This window comes from Taurulus bubalis, assembly GCF_910589615.1.
Source record: "Taurulus bubalis genome assembly, chromosome: 18".
Lineage (NCBI taxonomy): Eukaryota > Metazoa > Chordata > Actinopteri > Perciformes > Cottidae > Taurulus > Taurulus bubalis.
In genome coordinates, this window is record NC_136606.1 from 12,538,109 (window position 1) to 12,558,309 (window position 20,201).

The 20,201-nt window shown below is 39.9% G+C and overlaps 1 protein-coding gene across 1 annotated transcript in view; it reads right to left on the reverse strand.

The window, feature by feature from the left end:
• The window catches only part of cntnap2a (contactin associated protein 2a), a gene marked incomplete at both ends in the record, with an annotated part of 347,422 nt that overhangs the window by 156,532 nt on the left and 170,689 nt on the right, over nucleotides 1-20,201 (reverse strand). Inside the window, 2 exons of the mRNA XM_079234339.1 lie at nucleotides 16,275-16,536; nucleotides 17,742-17,885. Coding sequence (XP_079090465.1) covers nucleotides 16,275-16,536; nucleotides 17,742-17,885 — 406 coding nt within the window. The remainder of the gene's footprint in view (nucleotides 1-16,274; nucleotides 16,537-17,741; nucleotides 17,886-20,201) is intronic.

Consider the following 20,201-nt stretch of genomic DNA (forward strand, 5'->3'; position numbering starts at 1 on the left):
CAATGAAGCTGGAAGAGACTAAGACTGATCAGCAGCTCCAGAAGGAAAAACTGGAGGAGGCTGAGAGACTCCTTGCTGGTAAGTAATTATGAAAATGGTAGACTTGGTGATTCTAGATAATCTTGGAAGAACAGTGAGAAATCATTGGCTTCCGTGCTTCAGGGAATCAGAAAAACAATTAAGATTCCGTGGACTGGGTATGAGTGGAATATGATGTCATATCAGTGGCAATAGATGATTACAAACCATAAATGTATTTTTTTGAAGAAGTCATGGAATGCTACTTTAAAACAGCCTTGCTAAAAAGAAAGTAATCCTCAGTCTCTATGGTTTTTCAGAAATGAACGGCAGACTGACAACAAATGAAAACCAAGTGACAGCGACTAAGACTGAACAGCTGTTCCAGAAACAAAAACTGGACGAGGTTAAGAGACTGAATGCTGGTAAGTAATTATGAAATTGGTCGACTTGGTGATTGTAGAAAATCTTGAAAGAGCAGTAAGAAATCATTGGCTTCCGTGCTTCTAGTACAAGCAGTGTAACTGGCAGCCCTGGTTTCTAGAATGACAACCTGTGAGGGGGAGGTGCTGAACCAGAAAAAGGAGATGAATGCTCTCAGGGAAGAGATGGATATTTCTAATGCTGCGTTCACACCAAAAGCATTGCGAATTTGACGCGCGAATAGATTATTGGTACATGCAAAGTCAATGCACAGACGCGAATGATTGCGAAAAGCAAATGTTCTGCCGGGCGGCGCGAATGACGCAGTCCTAATTCGCGCAGGTTGAAATTTTCCAACTCTGCCGAAAAATTCACGTGACGCTGAGTTGCGAAAGCCAATCAGCGTTGAGATGTTTCGACCGTCACTGACGTCTTGTGGACAGACCAGACAAAGCATGAATATATTTTATGAAACTGCCAGTCACCGGAGACAGATGGACAGGCGCTCCTGCAGCTGAGATTGAACGCCTTTAGTTGGTGTACAACCGAGAAATCCTGGCACCAATCAATAAAGGTTCCGTGGATTGGGTATGAGTGGAATATGATGTCACATCAGTGGCAATAGATAATTACAAACCAGAAATGTATTTTCATGAAGAAGTCATGGAATGCTACTTTAAACCAGCCATGCTTAAAAGAACATAATCCTCAGCCTCTGTGGTTTTTCAGAAATGAACGACAGAGTGACAGCAAATGAAAACCAAGTGACAGCGATCCTGGTAACAATCACTATGATTGAAGAGAAGGGGAAAATGATTGCTGGTAAGTAATTATGAAAATGGTAGACTTGGTGATTCTAGAAAATCTTGAAAGAGCAGTGAGAAATCGTTGGCTTCCGTTCTTCTAGATAGATGATTACAAACCATAAATGTATTTTAATGAAGAAGAGAGCACGAGAGCCCCACACCTCTGGCTTGTGTGAAAAAATTCACTAATCATAAACGAATATAGCATTGCTAACTGACGACTAACTTCCTTTAATGCGCAGAACAGCATTTCTGGGTCGATTTTAGTCAGATCTTTCACGTGAGCATTTTTTTAAATCAGCCAATCATAGCGAGCGTTTGACAGAAAACTGATTCTGGTCGAATAACAGTGCTGTCAATCTAATTTTGGTTGATATAGAGCCTATAGGATCCCTGTATGCTGTAAGGATTAAATGGGCGAGGGAGCATTAGGTTCATGTCGGCCGAATTATTGCCATATAATGGAAAAATATGATAATGCGCAAATATCGCAAGATTATTTGAGGGCACAGAGCATTATTTTGGTTTATTTAGTGTATGTTACTGCTGTATTTGGATGTATTAAACACCATAAGTGATAAACATGTGAAATATATAGTATGGTACACAAGAAAATTTAAATGGCACACACAAATCCAAAATGCACAATTTGGAGATTTGCCTGAACGGTCTCTACTAAAACCTCTCTAATTAAGTCAAACTTTGCAGAGAGACTGTTCACATATTGTTCTACGCGTTGGTTAACCTGCAGTTGCATCATTCCAAAGAGATTATCATCCTGAAGTGCTTAATGTGTTTCTTCATTTTTGCTTTGAGCCATCTTCATTTACTCTTAACCAGTAACATATATCCTGCTATCTACATCTGACCCAAAAAAAAACTACAACACCAGACACCAGGGAATCAGAAAATCAATAAAGGTGTCATGCAATACTACTTTGCAGCCTTGCTTAAACGAACATCATCATCAGCCTCTATGGTTTTTCAGGAATAAAAGCCAGACTGACAGCCACGGAAAAACATGTGACAGCGATTAAAATGGAGCTGGAAGAGACTAAGACTGAAGAGCAGCTCCAGAAGCAAAAACTGGAGGAGGCTGAAAGACTGATTTCTGGTAGGTAATTACCAAAACCTTAGACTTGTTGATTCTAGAAAATGTTGAAAGAGCAGTGAGAAATGATTGACTTCTGTGCTTCTAGTACAAACAGCAAAACTGGCAGGCCTGGATACTAGAGTGACAACCTGTAAGAGGGAGTTGCTGAAGCAGAAGATGGAGATTCATGCTCTCAGGGAAGAGATTGATGTGTCTAAAGCTGATCTACAAATCATCTTGACATCATTGGCTCAGATTGGTACAACACTTTCAGGTATTTTGATAAGAAACAGACTACTTTCAAACAATACATTGTATGGCTTTCACTTGGAACTAATCAATCGTTTATGTTATTGCTATCGAGAAAAATAATCAAACTCGGCATCAAATTCTTGTCCCTTTAATTAAATCTTTCAATCAGTGTTAACAGGCACACCGAAGGTGGCTTTCTCTGCTGGCTTGTCCTATTCAGGAAAGATTGGACCATATCTTACTGAAACTCCACTAATCTATGGTAGAGTCTTCACAAATATTGGCGAAGCTTACAACCCAACTACAGGTATGCATTGCCGCAAACATCTCAATAAAGCCTATGAGAACAAAGCTGACCGCTCTGATTCTCTCTTGTTGCAGGCATCTTCACAGCACCTGTCAGGGGAGTCTACTATTTCAGAGCCACTGCCTTTAACAACAAGAAAGGAGAGTGGATGGCAGTGAATTTGTACCTTAATAGTCATATAGTGTTGCATAATTCAGAGATAGCTAGTGGTCATACCAGCATTTCAAATGCATTAATTGTACAGCTGGAACCGGGAAGTTTGCTCTATGTGTCTCTCCAAAAAAACTGTGGGCTTTATGATGATTCTACAACCTGGAACACCTTCAGTGGTTTCCTGCTGTTCCCTCTGTGACTTTCAGATATAATTTGATATTCACCAAGGCCGAGGGGATTTGAACTTCTCAGTTGTCTTTTTTCCTTCATAGTTGGAGAATTGTGTCCTTGGTAACTCAATTTGATCAAGTAATTTATAGACAATGGAGACAGAAGTTGACTGTTGTATGCTAAAATCACTTAATAAAAATGGTAAACTAATGTGCATGATCACATGACATGAATTGAATGAGTGTATTTCTACCCTCAATAATAATGCAAAAAGCTATGAAATTCACAATAACATTATCACAAAAAAATGTCATTGATAGCATGGTTAGCACAACTTTTTGTATTATTATTTGTTTATCTCAATGCAGTACAAGGACACATAACAATAATTGTTTTCTCTCTTAAAAAAGCACCTCTTGTTATCCTCAACAGGTACAATAATTTGGTATAGTTACAGGCCAAGTTTTGTGGTATAAATCAAAAGGGATAAGTCTAGAACTCTCAGTTGGAGATGGTCCTGGGAAATGCAGGTGCAATTTTCAATAATTTAGAACACAATGTTATGTGTAGATTATGTAAGAATTATACATGAATATATTAAGAACTAAGGGAAGTCAATATTCTTATCAACCTGAATTAATGACATTGTTTATCCTGATAAGGAAATAAATTGAACTAGAAGTTATCACGACCTACACCGGTGAGAAAAAAATGTCAGTGTACTGCACACATGCAAACGCACGGTATTGACACATGGTGTACATTGCACCTGCTACCATGGTAACAACAGATATGACTTATATAATGTGATGGAAATGTATCTTAAGTGCTTTATTCTTAAATGTGTAGCTGAACTCTGAAAGCAAAGTTCAGTTCATCTTGACCCAGTCTAATCGTCGCCATCCGAGTGGGGCAATAACCGGTGGATCTCGGTATTGTTTTGGGTTCTTTTCGTTTGTCTTCTTTCTGTGCCTCTCACTCTTGGCTCTCAGGGCCGCAGCCAAACAACACCTTCCAGAAGGGCATCGAGGCTTGTCTGGTGGGAAGGAGGACACTGCGAGGAGGAGCAGGGGCGAGGGGGGAAAAGGGGCAAACATTTCAATAATAATTGTTGATGTATAAAACTCATGTTGAACTATTTTTCGGGGTCAGACCTCCGAACCATCTGTGGTGACGAGCTCTGTCCATTCAATTGAATTTTAACATTTAAGTGTTTCCCATCGCATTTGTTTTCTCTAAAGTAAATTGATAAGGTTAATTAATTTCCATTACATATAACACTTGATATACTTATCACAGTGAAGTCCAAAGTACACCAACAGGGTCAAATCCAAAATTGTAACAGTGTTTGACCTTACTGACCAGTTTGACTGATACACCAACAGCATCTGCTGATCTGTAGACTGGGTCTTTTAGAGAATAACTTGAGCATCAGAGGTGTTCCATTACTCACACTATTATAAAAATAAAATAAAATACATGCATGTCATATTGAGGCGATGTGCTTTGCATTTAACATGTTTTATACCTTGGTCTGGGTGAATCCTCCAACCCCTTCCTGCTTCCTCTAACTCCCTGCAGGAGTATAGTACACTTATTTTATTGACAGAGTCACTGACGAAGCTCTGCTAATTTTGTGATAAGCGCATTTAATTTCCCATAAATTCTTCCCAATACAAGTTCCTAATTCTGTTTGCTGCTTAATCCTCCTCCCTGCAGTATTAGTAGACCTGTTTAATTGAAGAATAGCCGCTAACAAAGCTCTGCTAATTCTGTCAAACACATTTCATTGCCTAACAATTATTCATAGTAAAAGTCCTCCCTCATTTGTAATTTAAAACCTTTCATTTTGAAGCAGCAAAAGGAAATGTGTTTTTATCAGCAGTAACTTAACTCGGATGACAAAAGTCACATTGAAAAGACAAGCGTAACCAAGGCCTATGTCATTGCAGGTGTGTCTCTCAGGACCCAAGGAAGCACAGTTTTCAGTGGAGAGTTATTTGGATGAGCGGTTCTCGAGAAAAGTGCAAGCAGTTTCGAACAGGCCCGTTTGGAATGGTCATTGCACGAGTTTCTATTGATTTCAGCTATATTTGCCACAAAGGACCAATGCTGGGTATCAGACAGAGTAGCCTCAGAGTGATCCAACGTTGAGAATGAAGGAGAGCTGGAGAAAGCGAAATATGTACAGAAAAATATAGACATAGTAATTCAGGAGGGAGGGTAAAGGTGAGAAAGAGGGAGGTAAAACCTTTGAGGGAGGGTCAAATTAAGTTCAGTCTTGTAAAGTGAGTGAGACAATTGCTAACTGCACAAAGGCTTGGGAATGAGATCAGAATAATAACAATATGTAGTGTGTAACTCAGTCAATTTTGATAGTATTTCAGTGGAACAATGCTCTTTTTACAAATAGTAAAACAAAAAAAACAAAAAAATCGATGCTACTGTAGCTTATTACATATATGTATTAACTGAGAACTGTAACACCAAAGATAGATTTACGGGATCTATTACCGGGCCGCACAGAAAGAATGAATGAAAAAAAAATTCCAAAAAAAGTTCAGAAGATGTTTTGTTTCGAAAAATTATCAGTCTGCGCGTCTATCACGTAACCTCTTGACATATGTCAAGAGGTTACGTGATACATTACCCAATAACAAAACTTAAAAGTCCGTCTTTTAAGTTTTTGTGAAGCAGGGTTTAAGTTAAGCAGTAGACTGGACATAAAGGTCTAAGTTACGGAGTAGACCGGATATAAAGAACACACGTCGGGTGTCTCCCATCACCCCGACCCGGCTCCTTGCAGAGAAACAAGCTCAGGGCTCTCACTAATTCTGCGTAATGGTGAGTTATATTTTTAAGCACTTTATAATTGTCTTTATGCCGGTCGTATCATTTTATAACGTCCTATTTCTTACGTCATATGTATCGCCCACACCATGAAGGCCGGTTCGTGAAAATATTATCTGACACGAAAACGGTCCGTGGCGCAAAAAAGGTTGGGAACCGCTGGTTTAATAACGATGAGACTACCGGATACACTATAATAGATAGGAGGTGGTCAGGTGAAGTACATAGATATCAGAAAGTAATATGCAACAATAGTCATATCATTACATTACACATTGGGAAGAAACAGTATTTATGGCTGCTCCTGAATGTTTTTGTTTTTTGTCTCATCTCCCTGGGAGCATGTTGGGAACGTCATCAGTCATCCTTACCGTTCCTCTTTTCCCAAAATGTTCCTCTCTTCTCCCTTCCAATTATTTATATTACATATTGATCTTGTATGTATGAAATAAATAAATAAATGTGTCTTTAAATGTATTGTGTGCCCTCTGTCATTCATGAATTTATCCTCGCTCCCATCTCCTCCACTCCTAAATATGTATTCCAAGTAGTAGGTGAAAAGTAGTTTGAAGAGCTTTTCACATCTTAACAGATGGTAAAATGCCAACCACACAAAGCCTGAGAATATAACATAATAAGCTGTGCCTACACACAAAAACACATAGGCACAGGGACACACACTCAGGGTATGAAACAATAAAACCTTATAATTGGGGTTCGCTGTCGTAGTTTTCCCCACAGATCTGTGCCTCTGGCCTTTCTATTACTGTAATGCCATGATACCTCCTATCAGACTGTGCAAGTACCTTTGTGTGTGTGTGTGTGTGACTGATCATTTTGCATTTCAAAGGAAACTGATGTTATTACTTCTAGCTAGACTTGATGTGTGTGACTGCACCCTCGAAAGAACACACAAACACTCAGTTTTAACGTTGCAAAATATTTCTGCCTTGGGGGTGGCTGAATCAAACTGTTTGTGCTGCCTGTTCGTTCCTTTGTCTTATTTAACAATGAGCCTGGGCTCTCGCTGTGAATGACTTTGTGGAATGACACTTTTCCCCGGTGGTATCAAATAGTTATGCAAATAATAAAGAAAATAATTAATGGAAAACATGCAAATAAAGATCTAGATGAAGAGCAAAGTGGATGAATGTTTTTCTTTAAGAGCATATACCTATTTTTTAAGGGGAGGGAAAGAGATAATATATAGAATATACCCATGAATTATGCATAATTTCCAACCGCTATGTGCCCCATCCTATTTTTCTAATGTATTTTAAAAAACTGACATATAGAGGAACTTTATTAATTTATTTTGTCATGACACATCATTGCATCCTGTGACTGAATCCCAAAATAAATGAGTTTGAACGAAGCTTGACGATGCCTTTACCTGGCTACAGTCACTGTTGCCTTGATCATTGGAATGTCCCGACGTAACACCTCTTACAGCTTAAATACTGCACAGTCAAGCCCACAATCGACCCAGGCTCCTCTTGCTGTGAGGCGACAGTGCTCGCCACTAAACCACCGTGCAGCCCTCACCTAGTTCAGAGATGGGTTAATAGTAGTGGTGAGCCATTTGCTCGGTTGCACAGTTGGGTGCACTGATAATTACACAGCTTTTTTTCTTCTTATTTGTGCAAGTTAGAACCTGCAGAAGCCTCCAGCAATCTTTTTTGCAAATGTCTCCCTTAGTATACAAAAACTATTTGTGACAATAATATGCACAAGGTGGAGGAGCTAAATAATTGTTTCATGTTTTCTTGAAGCTATACCAACATATATAATTAAACAATATTAATTATCACTACTTACAGCTTTTGTCTGCTTTGAAAACCAAACTGAAGTATGAAAACATATTTCCTCACTTTGTTGCACAGAAATGAGATGTATCTGTTTCTGCAAAAACACTGGAGACAGTGGAGTATTGTTTCCATGGGAACAATGCTTGTGCCCAATAATTTGATAATTAATCAATAGAGTGATCAGAAGATCTATCTTCTGATCATAAAGACAAATACCAACACTCACCAGATATCTGTATCAGGTACAAAAGCAGCATTTTTCACTGGCTTTGGTTTAATTGATCATTTCATGGGAGGTTATATGAAAAATATGTTTTTGCACATGCAAACATGTCCTGCTGAATTGCCGTCAAAGCCAACGTTTTCCATCCCCCCTCTAACCAAGCTGTTGTATATTTGAACACATCAATGACGCGAAAATAAGTGAAGAGAAGATAGTTAATGTGTAAGTAAAAGCAAAGTGATGGGGAAATTAGATCGGAGTCCCAGCAGGAATTTCAGCAAAGTACTCTCTATTAACCCGCATGTAGCGCACACAAAAACCGTTAAGAAGACACCCACAGTCTAATCTAGAATGTTCTCTCAAAGCCCAATCCTCCCTCTGTCTCTCTGCTTGAGAGGAGGAAGTGGATGAAACAATAGAGGTTTTCACACAGTAGGGAGGAACGTGTTTCCGCAGGTCACAAACATCCTCGGGGCTCTCTCTCTCTCTCAAATACACACAAACACTCTTTGCATGTGTGTATGCACTGTAGCTCTGAGATATACTGTACCTGCCGCTCCGGCTCCAATCAAGGTAAAACATTGACTTTATTGACCTGGCACCCACCGTGGACAGAATTAAGTTATGAAGAGATATACAGGTAATCTTTACGACATCAGAGACATGAAGCTTTTATTCACCACCTCCCATCCTTTATCCACCCTCCCTTTTTATACTGCACCTGCAGATTGCCCTGTTATTTTTTTTTAGAAAACCCTTTGGAAATTACATGCTGGTAGTTTAAGGCTAATGCTCATAATACGGTCAAGCATAAAAGAGGTTGATGAATTATCCCTTTGGTCCAGACCTAAATATCCCCCTCTTACCACAGCCATGAAAACGCCACCATAAACAGAAGTAGACTCCAGAGCCTGGATATATTCTACTTGATAATATGTTAGCACACAATTGTCTAGCATTGCTGACACGCCGTGAGGAAAAACAGAGCGACATGGGCATCCTAATGGAGTCTTATTTCTCACCACCTGTGTGAAGTGCCAAAAATAAATTTGCATTTTGCCTTTGATCCACTAACTTCTGAGAAAAACAAAAATGTGGGTCTCATTGGCTTGTTAAATGTTTGTCTCTAAATTAGGCTCTCAGTGATTCCATCTCTCTGCTATTTTGTATAAAGCAGAGAATCAAAAATGCAATGAAGGCTGCAAAACTAAGAAGCTCATTCTTGGTAGAAACAAAAGTAATTGCAATTCCTTCACTTTAAAGAGAGTCATTTAATGCTGTATAGACAAGAGAAAAATGATTGGTTAATGAAGCTTATAATAATACAATGGTTATAAAGGGTCAAAATGAAAAAAGAGCTATACATGATTCCGTCATTAATGTATCCATCTAAAAGCTAATATGGCTTACTTTAAGCCACGGTGGTATGGCTTCATTTGAAAGTAGTTTAGAAAATGTATACTTGGCTCACCTGGTTTCACATCACATTCACACTGTGGTCAATGTCAGGTGGTGCACTTGATGTGAGAGTTAGTTTCACCTAATCCATAGCTTCTTAAAAAAGGCAGAATAAGTAGGATTTTCTTAAAAAACTATTTATAATCCCACACAAAAACAATCCCTCTTAATCGTCCCTTATTGTCTCATGACATTTTTTTGGCATTGGAGGTTTCTGCAAACCAAAAATATGTTTAATATGTTGTAGAATATGGATTGACTGTTTTTGAGAGTTAGGTGGTATTAAAGGTACGTGGTGTAATAACAAGACAACAGTGAGGAAGTAATCCTAACCGCCGTCACAGAGGGCGTGCGCTTCGAATGATGTGTTTACAAACCACAACCTGTCAAATCCTCATTCTTTCTTTAAATAGTTTCTCTGAAGACGGATAACAAATCAGAAAAATAAATAAAATACTGATCCATTACTGACACAAAAAAAGTCTTCATGCATCAGCACGAGGAGACGGGTGCTGTGGGCTGCAGATCAGTGGAGTAAGTACGTACCTTCCAGCAGATGCCTGATTATATGTATGAATAAAAACTAACTTTCAAACTAGTGTATTTGACAGACAACCATGGATCCCATCACGAAAATAATGACATCATGAGAAGCACAAGACTTCTGCGAACGTTTCCGTCTACTTAAATATTTGTAAGGATTTAGAAATGAGAGCGTAAATTCAGTTTGAAAAGTGCTCACGTTTCCGTCATGAGAGAAAATTGTGGTCCGATTTAACATGGAGGTTAATGGAGCAGTTGGCCGGTCTTCATGTCGCTTTCAGGCTTGCTGACAAAACAGTATACATTTGTTGGATTCCACGACGCATGTGTACCACCGGCACAATATTTCCAACGTTTTCATATATAAATTATGCCTCAAAAGTCAATATTGTGGAGTGAATGGCAAAATACAAATACAAAAAGGTTGTTTAGGACACAGCTCCTCGTGCTCTAGCGATGACATCACAGCTCTAACCTTCCCCACACACACCCATTGTAAACTCTGAAATGGTTCCCACATTTTCCTAAACTTGAACAATAATTACATGAAAACTGTGCTAGCTATCAAAAAATGCCCAATTGGGCAAATAAACTCCAGACTTTTGTCAACGTTTTAAACTTTAAATCATTTCTCTACGATACATTATGGCGAGTCACTGTGGGCACAAAGATGTATGTTTTTTTGCTCTCTTCAGTCCGAAACCCCAGTCAAGTGAATGGGACAATTTCTCGCCGTTTTTCGCACTTTTCGGGAAAATGGCTGGTCGAATCTCTTAGAAAAGTCATAGCTCACGATTCCCGATCGGGCCGCACGTTTTGATGTATTTTTTACGCATGTGCGGGCAACGCTGTGGGAGAAGATACGGTCCAAAGTTTGGCGGAATAAGAAGAATAATAATAAGTAATAATAATAAGCCCGAGCAATAATATGAAGTGCGCTTTGCTATAGGGGTCTATGACCCCTCTAGCTGAAGCCACACTTAATAAGCTGTCGCTAAATAGCATCATAAGCAATCTATCCCCACTGGGAGAAGAAAACTGGATTGTATAGTCTCTTTAAGGGGCTCTCTTTTCTCTCTCTCACTCTCCCTCTTAGTGTGTGCACATCTGCACGTCTCTCCCCAGTACATTTGCCATTAAGAGGGACTAAGCATTTCATTACAAGTCTACTGAGCTCCCACTGTGTCATTGAAGCCAGAAGCCAGTGTGGCTTTCTTTCTGAGAGATACTAATAACAGAATCAAAAGAGGGAGCGTGTGTTTGTGTGTCTGTATATTCTAGGAATGCTGATGTAATCGTAGGCTCAAGCCCAATTAGCAAGAAAAAACAAGAAATTTTGAAAGTGTGGCTACTACTGCCGTAAGACGTCGCAATATGTATACATTACCGGTAGTGAGATGTGTTATTGAGGTAACACATCTCTCAATAACACAATAACCTCAATAACCTCTACCACCTTCAGAATTATCAGATCAAATGACTTTCTTTGAGAGGGTGAAAAACGTAGTTTTTTACACAATGAAAAAAAAAATCCTTAACCGAAAGCCAAATAAAAAAGAGCCAATCAGACTTCTTCTATGGGAGGAGCCTAATCAGATTCGTTGTGTTGTCCATTTTTCCCCAGCAACAACAGACTCATTGGGTGAAAGGTCGATCCAAGTTGTATCTCCTCACTCACCAACTTTCTGGGGTCAAAAAACGTGCGCGCACACACACGCGGGCGCACATAGACACACACAGTCAATCGTTTTGTGATAATTCTGTGTGTGTGTGTGTGTTTAAGTCTAATGTATGATATATAAGAATGTGTGTGAAACGTTTTTTGTAGAGTTTAAAATAGAGTGTCTTGGATGTCAGCTGACCAACGTCAGTTGGCTCCTCCTGCGTTTGTATCACCGGTTGTCGTGGTGACAGCCCTGATTGGCTAACTTAAAACAGGTGTGACACTGTCACAGAGCAGGAGACTGAACTGTGGATTTAATGAGAAAACAACCTTTCAAACTACTGTATTTGACAGACAACCATGGATCCCATCACGAAAATAATGACATCATGAGAAGCACAAGACTTCTGAGAACGTTTCCGTCTACTTAAATATTTGTAAGGATTTATAAATGAGAGCGTAAATTCAGTTTGTAAAGTGCTCACGTTTCCGTCATGAGAGAAAATTGTGGTCCGATTTAACATGGAGGTTAATGGAGCAGTTGGCCGGTCTTCATGTCGCTTTCAGGCTTGCTGACAAAACAGTATACATTTGTTGGATTCCACGACGCATGTGTACCACCGGCACAATATTTCCAACGTTTTCATATATAAATTATGCCTCAAAAGTCAATATTGTGGAGTGAATGGCAAAATACAAATACAAAAAGGTTGTTTAGGACACAGCTCTGTAGTGGATTTCTATGTTCCTGAACTTGAATAAAAGCCAAGGGGATTGAATAAGTTCAAGGATTTAGAGATTAGTTTATATTTAACATTAATTAGAATAGGAGGAGGGGAGAGGAGCTCTTTGCAGGGGTCTGGGTGAAAGTCTCTGTGGGTGCAGCTCATTTGCATAAGGCGGGAAAACCGTGGGTGTGGCTCATGAGCGTCTGACAGAGGACGTTATTAATGGTCTAAACTGTCTATTTGTGTGCCTTATTGGTAATATTAGGATGTTTAAACCGTGTCTATGAGTCTTAAGCTTGTTTAAGTGTTTAATAAGAGGAAGCATATGGAAGAAAAGAAGTTAAGAGGCGTTTATTTGTGTCTTGAGACCGGTGTAAGTGTAGGTAATGAAGATGGGCCATAATTCGAGGTAGGGCGCAGAATTGAGTAGGGAGGTGTGGTTACACCAAGAAATAATACTATTGTATTTGACAGACAACCATGAATCCCATCCCATCACGAAAATAATGAAATTATGAGAAGCACAAACAGTCAAGTGTCAGCTGACCAACTGACAGTTCCTCCTGCACGTGTGTGCGTGTGTGTCACCGTTGCCATGGTGTTCACTGAGAGAGAGACAGGAGAGTTGATTTAATGAAAAAACTAACTTTCAAACTACTGTATTTGACAGACAACCATGGATCCCATCACGAAAATAATGACATCATGAGAAGCACAAGACTTCTGAGAACGTTTCCGTCTACTTAAATATTTGTAAGGATTTATAAATGAGGGCGTAAATTCAGTTTGTAAAGTGCTCACGTTTCCGTCATGAGAGAAAATTGTGGTCCGATTTAACATGGAGGTTGATGTAGCAGTTGGCCGGTCTTCATGTCGCTTTCAGGCTTGCTGACAAAACAGTATACATTTGTTGGATTCCACGACGCATGTGTACCACCGGCACAATATTTCCAACGTTTTCATATATAAATTATGCCTCAAAAGTCAATATTGTGGAGTGAATGGCAAAATACAAATACAAAAAGGTTGTTTAGGACACAGCTCTGTAGTGGATTTCTATGTTCCTGAACTTGAATAAAAGCCAAGGGGATTGAATAAGTTCAAGGATTTAGAGATTAGTTTATATTTAACATTAATTAGAATAGGAGGAGGGGAGAGGAGCTCTTTGCAGGGGTCTGGGTGAAAGTCTCTGTGGGTGCAGCTCATTTGCATAAGGCGGGAAAATCGTGGGTGTGGCTCATGAGCGTCTGACAGAGGACGTTATTAATGGTCTAAACTGTCTATTTGTGTGCCTTATTGGTAATATTAGGATGTTTAAACCGTGTCTATGAGTCTTAAGCTTGTTTAAGTGTTTAATAAGAGGAAGCATATGGAAGAAAAGAAGTTAAGAGGCGTTTATTTGTGTCTTGAGACCGGTGTAAGTGTAGGTAATGAAGATGGGCCATTATTCGAGGTAGGGCGCAGAATTGAGTAGGGAGGTGTGGTTACACCAAGAAATAATACTATTGTATTTGACAGACAACCATGAATCCCATCCCATCACGAAAATAATGAAATCATGAGAAGCACAAACAGTCAGGATGTCAGCTGACCAGCTGACAGTTCCTCCTGCGCGTGTGTGCGTGTGTGTCACCGTTGCCATGGTGTTCACTGAGAGAGAGACAGGAGAGTTGATTTAATGAAAAAACTAACTTTCAAACTAGTGTATTTGACAGACAACCATGGATCCCATCACGAAAATAATGACATCATGAGAAGCACAAGACTTCTGCGAACGTTTCCGTCTACTTAAATATTTGTAAGGATTTAGAAATGAGAGCGTAAATTCAGTTTGAAAAGTGCTCACGTTTCCGTCATGAGAGAAAATTGTGGTCCGATTTAACATGGAGGTTAATGGAGCAGTTGGCCGGTCTTCATGTCGCTTTCAGGCTTGCTGACAAAACAGTATACATTTGTTGGATTCCACGACGCATGTGTACCACCGGCACAATATTTCCAACGTTTTCATATATAAATTATGCCTCAAAAGTCAATATTGTGGAGTGAATGGCAAAATACAAATACAAAAAGGTTGTTTAGGACACAGCTCCTCGTGCTCTAGCGATGACATCACAGCTCTAACCTTCCCCACACACACCCATTGTAAACTCTGAAATGGTTCCCACATTTTCCTAAACTTGAACAATAATTACATGAAAACTGTGCTAGCTATCAAAAAATGCCCAATTGGGCAAATAAACTCCAGACTTTTGTCAACGTTTTAAACTTTAAATCATTTCTCTACGATACATTATGGCGAGTCACTGTGGGCACAAAGATGTATGTTTTTTTGCTCTCTTCAGTCCGAAACCCCAGTCAAGTGAATGGGACAATTTCTCGCCGTTTTTCGCACTTTTCGGGAAAATGGCTGGTCGAATCTCTTAGAAAAGTCATAGCTCACGATTCCCGATCGGGCCGCACGTTTTGATGTATTTTTTACGCATGTGCGGGCAACGCTGTGGGAGAAGATACGGTCCAAAGTTTGGCGGAATAAGAAGAATAATAATAAGTAATAATAATAAGCCCGAGCAATAATATGAAGTGCGCTTTGCTATAGGGGTCTATGACCCCTCTAGCTGAAGCCACACTTAATAAGCTGTCGCTAAATAGCATCATAAGCAATCTATCCCCACTGGGAGAAGAAAACTGGATTGTATAGTCTCTTTAAGGGGCTCTCTTTTCTCTCTCTCACTCTCCCTCTTAGTGTGTGCACATCTGCACGTCTCTCCCCAGTACATTTGCCATTAAGAGGGACTAAGCATTTCATTACAAGTCTACTGAGCTCCCACTGTGTCATTGAAGCCAGAAGCCAGTGTGGCTTTCTTTCTGAGAGATACTAATAACAGAATCAAAAGAGGGAGCGTGTGTTTGTGTGTCTGTATATTCTAGGAATGCTGATGTAATCGTAGGCTCAAGCCCAATTAGCCTAGAGGGTAACTCTGTAATAATCCCTACCCCTGGGCATAATGGCCAATTAAAGCAGCAGTGGACAGAATAAATGAGTGTGTCTAAGGAAAGAGAGTGAGAGGGACAGAGAAAGAAGGAGAGGCCGGACGTATGAGAGAAAGGGTAGACTAAGAGGGACAGAGGAAGACGAAGTTATGTTTCAGCCTTGTTTTTACTTTGATAATATAGATATGTTCACAAGTTTAACAACAGTTAAAGAGCAACCATCTGCGTACATCATTTGCTCTACTGCTGGGTCTCCACAACTCAAACTTTCAGACATTTAGGAGCGTTTCAACAATGTGGCAATAGTCTTTGATATCTACAACCCACCAATAAAAAACTTTGAAAGGAAACGAAGAAGCAGAGTTCAAGTCAAGAAACCTACCAACGAAAGTGCAGTGGGAGCAAAGCTGCAACTACAGTGGATACAGCACCATAGAGGATATCATCAAAAAAGACTGTTTGAGATGATAAGCAATTCACTAGACCTATACAGTAACCAGAAGGAGGCTGATACGAGATTAGTTTACACAACACACATTGAACAGTCCCATTCTTGCAATGCAATATATTTATTCATTTGTTTTTCTTGTCTGCAATGAAAGCAAAGGGATGTTTGAAATATCTGCTGCCTACATGCGGACCAAACTGTGTTGGGGTTCAGTTCTGTGATTGTGTATCTGCATGTGCAGAAGATTTCAGAGTTTTTAGTCTATGCCTCTTTCCTGAGTGCTTCTAGTTTAAATTGGGTGGTGTGTGTTTATGTAGTTGCAAACGTTGACAAACTGACCTGACGATAAGTCGACCCGGTTGTTTCTGGTCGCCTTTGTAACGTTGATGTGAACTGCAACCTTGCTGTCCTCGAGGGAGATCTCCAGCGTGCCATCGTCAAGATTACTGAAGAAGAGGAGCCCATCAGGGTTCCACGTACGGAACTGGAAGCTCACAGATATTGTGTTGTGATTGGCTCGACCTGGCAGCTGCAGGAAGCTGGTGGCATTAAAAAAGACTGGGAAGGTGTGGGTCTCCACACAGGAGAAGGACAGGTTACGCTGTCAAGACAGATTGAGAGAGAGAGAGACACCAACAAAGTGAGATAACAGGACACTATCAACTGGTCTTCACAGAGTCAAACACAAAGCCAATCTCTTGAGGGTGGGCTTGTATGTGAAGTTGTTTGAATGTTCTAAATAACCCAAACACAATTATGTATTTATTCACCAGGCTTGTGTTGCTTTGAATCTAGCTTCTGCATGTTTACCTTCAGATGTTCCTGACTGAAGCAAGATTCAAAGACTGATGTTGCTTGTACACATTACAAACAATGTCTCTTTTTGGCCCATCCTGTCTTTGAAACCAGGATTGAACAGTAACATGGGTGATGTTTGTGTGCTGGATGAAAACAAACATTATTGTGGATTGCAGGCACTAATTACCAGTGAGCTTCTCCAACCTTGTGTTCTTAATCAAATCATTCGCACATGCACAATATTGAGCTGCCTTACCAACTATAGACAATTCCTGATTGCCTCTGCCTCTGCCTGTGTGTGTGCGTAGATCTGTTTTGATTAGAAATGAACTGCTGTGTGAATCATCAGAGAGAATTAGAGGCGCTGCTTTAACGAACTTGAGGAGTGTCTCCATTTGTTCAATCAGTTCACCAGAGATGGAAGAAGATACACTGGCGGTCCACTGTTGAGGAACCGGATAAGGGAAGATACAAGAGCTCTGAAACAAGCTCTTGAAACACAAACACATTTTAAGGATGACACTTAATGTGCTGAAATTACATTTATCCCTGTGCGTTAGATGAAGAGAGGGATTTAATATGTTCCTCATTCAGTTGAGATAGGTGAAAACAAACTGTTCCAAAGTCATTTCAGCCATGCTATCAAGAGAGAGCACAAAGACAGGAGGCAAACACATGGAGGGGCCACTGACGGGTCAGTTGTATCTGATTAATTATGAATCTGTTCAACTATTTTGGTCCGGTGAATAAATTGCCCTCTCACTCAGGTCAAATGCAGAGTTAGTGTGACAATAATGAGCATGTTCGGTTTTCAGCTGCCTTTATATGCATGTTCCTTCAAGCGCTTTAGGTTTTACATGTTTGCAATTGAGTAGCATTTTGTTTCTATGTGAATGCACATGAGAGTGACTGTGTGTGTGACACTGTGTGTGACTGTGTGAGTGTGTGTGTGTGACTGTGTGTGTTTGTGTGTGTGTGTGTGTGTGTGTGTGTGTGCATTTTGCTTACAAAGCTGGAGGTGTCCAGCTTCTTTCGACGGGCCAGGTCTGTAATGTTGTCTCCATTGTAGTTGATGCTCTCCATGCAGCCTTTAAAGTTCTTCCTTCCTGCGCCCACTGGCTTCCCACTGTACGGCATCCCCCCAAAACTCAACTAGAGAAGAAGAGAGTGCAAAGACATTAAAAGAGATGGATAGTGAAAAAAAACACCTTTACTATTGTTTAGCTTCTCCCTCTACTGCTAGACTATTTAAAGAAACTACATGAGTGTAACATGCAATTAAATCATCTACATTATATATTTAGCTATTCCCCCCACACACAGGAATCACAGAAGAAACATACACATGTCTAATGCAAGAAATTGCAACAATTACATTTCTATGGACATAATAATGGAACGTGAATATCAATCAGACAGTTGGGGAGTTTTGGGTTTGAAAACAACTCCAAAAAAGTAATAATAGACAGATGGAGGTTGTTATAGATGTAAGTGTGTTAAAAGTATGTTTTATTTGCTTTGTTGGTGCAGATTTGGATAATGTTGGCCATTTATGTGTGGATGAATGACCAAGAAAAACACTGAATTTATATTTAAGAAAAGTTCCAGGTAAAATCCCAAGGTTTTAGGTCTGCTTTACAAGTGCAATACTGACAAATCTAATGCCACATATTATTAACCAAACACCTTGATATCAGCATACTCTTGACATATACATTATACAACACATTATATATTTATATAATATGTTTGCTGGAGCAGTGGGAGAAAGCATTCAAGGAAGAAGACAGACGTTTGTGATGAACAGATGCACTGAAAGCACAACTGAGGCAAGGAGATGGAGGCTAATAAACAGGCATCTGGTAGGAAGCGCTGAAGGACACAGAACTGATGAAAATGTAAACTACGTTTCATATTTTTCGACAGTTGAACACATGTTTTTTTTTCTTTCAGACATAGCTCTGAGGGTTGTTAAGAAGATGGAGGGGGGTGTACAATCACCAGTAGATGTGTGTCTGTCTAACTCTGTGTGTGTGTGTGTGTGTGTGTGTGTGTGTGTGTGTGTGTGTGTGTGTGTGTGTGTGTGTGTGTGAGCTTGTCTGTCTGTAGTAACGCTCCAGTAGTCTTAGTAATTACTGCCAAGGGTAGACACAAATCCATCCGGATATTTAGTCTACAGGCTTAAATGGGTGCAGAAAACGTATAGACGTGCACACACATACATAAAGACACACACACACAAGATGGAGTGTGTGGGCTATATGGAATACATTGGTACACTGAGTGAAAGCTGGTCACAATGTTGCTATCAGAAGAGAGATTTAGTCAAGCAATAACACTGCAAAGATCCACTCAGGGTTCGCCACATATACATCCTCCTGGTTTATCCTGTTGTATAGATTTCCCTGAAGATCCTTTAATTCAACATCTTCAGTTTAATTGGACAGTGGTTTGTCTTGCCCCATTCCTCAGTATCCCACTTGACACTGGAACAGATCACCCATATCAGCAATACCCGATAAAGGTCACACAGCCATACCAGCACAAACACACAAGCACGTATATGTGATCATCTTACATTACACACAAGTGCATTTCCTACCCATTATGCATTTCAAAATAAATTTCCTGTTTGAAGTATTATTAGCTGAACTTCTTTGCATTCCATTACTGAATGTCATTAGTTATGTGAGTTTTATGGATTACAGTGTAAAACCAATATCTGGTTTCCTGTGTGGTATCAATGCACTGTGCAGACAGATGCGGCGTAGCTACCAGCACAGATGAGCAATTTTAAAAGCAGATGCAAAATTAGTGACGTGCATAAGGACCAGGTAATGTGGCAGAACACCTCAATAACAAGAAGCGTCACAAAAAATTACTATTAATAACTAAAGATTATATTCTGTCTCTCACAGGTTAGAAATGATCAAACAGCCCTGCTGAGACTCCCAGCGCTTTTTTGTAGGGTTCAGATTTTATCTGAAAACTGCTTACATATAGCATCCTGTGCTAAACCAGTAAATCAGTACTGCCCAGGGCTCCCAAACAAGAACTCCTGCTCAGTTTTCGAGAGGACTTAAGTTCACCTCCATTATTAAGTTCCAAAATAAAAATAAACAACAGCTCAAATGTTTAAGAAGCAAAGCCTGCAAGCTAGTTCAGGCAGGCAACTCAAGTGGATCGATACAGTCAACATGGCATGCTCCTCTCTGTTCAACTGCTCTGCTCAGACTTTTACTGCTCTGCTCACTTTCTGCTCTCTGCTGCTGCAGTTCAAAAGTTCTACTTCCACCTCAGCATCCACTTGTAGGCTCTAAGTATAAGTTAAGCTAGAAGGGAAGTTACTATTGTTGAGTTTCCTTGCGGGGAGTGATAAGGTCAGACACGAGAAGCCAAATATCAGTATTATTGTGTATTATTATATGTGTGCGCGTCACATTGTGCATAAAATGTACCTTTTGCACC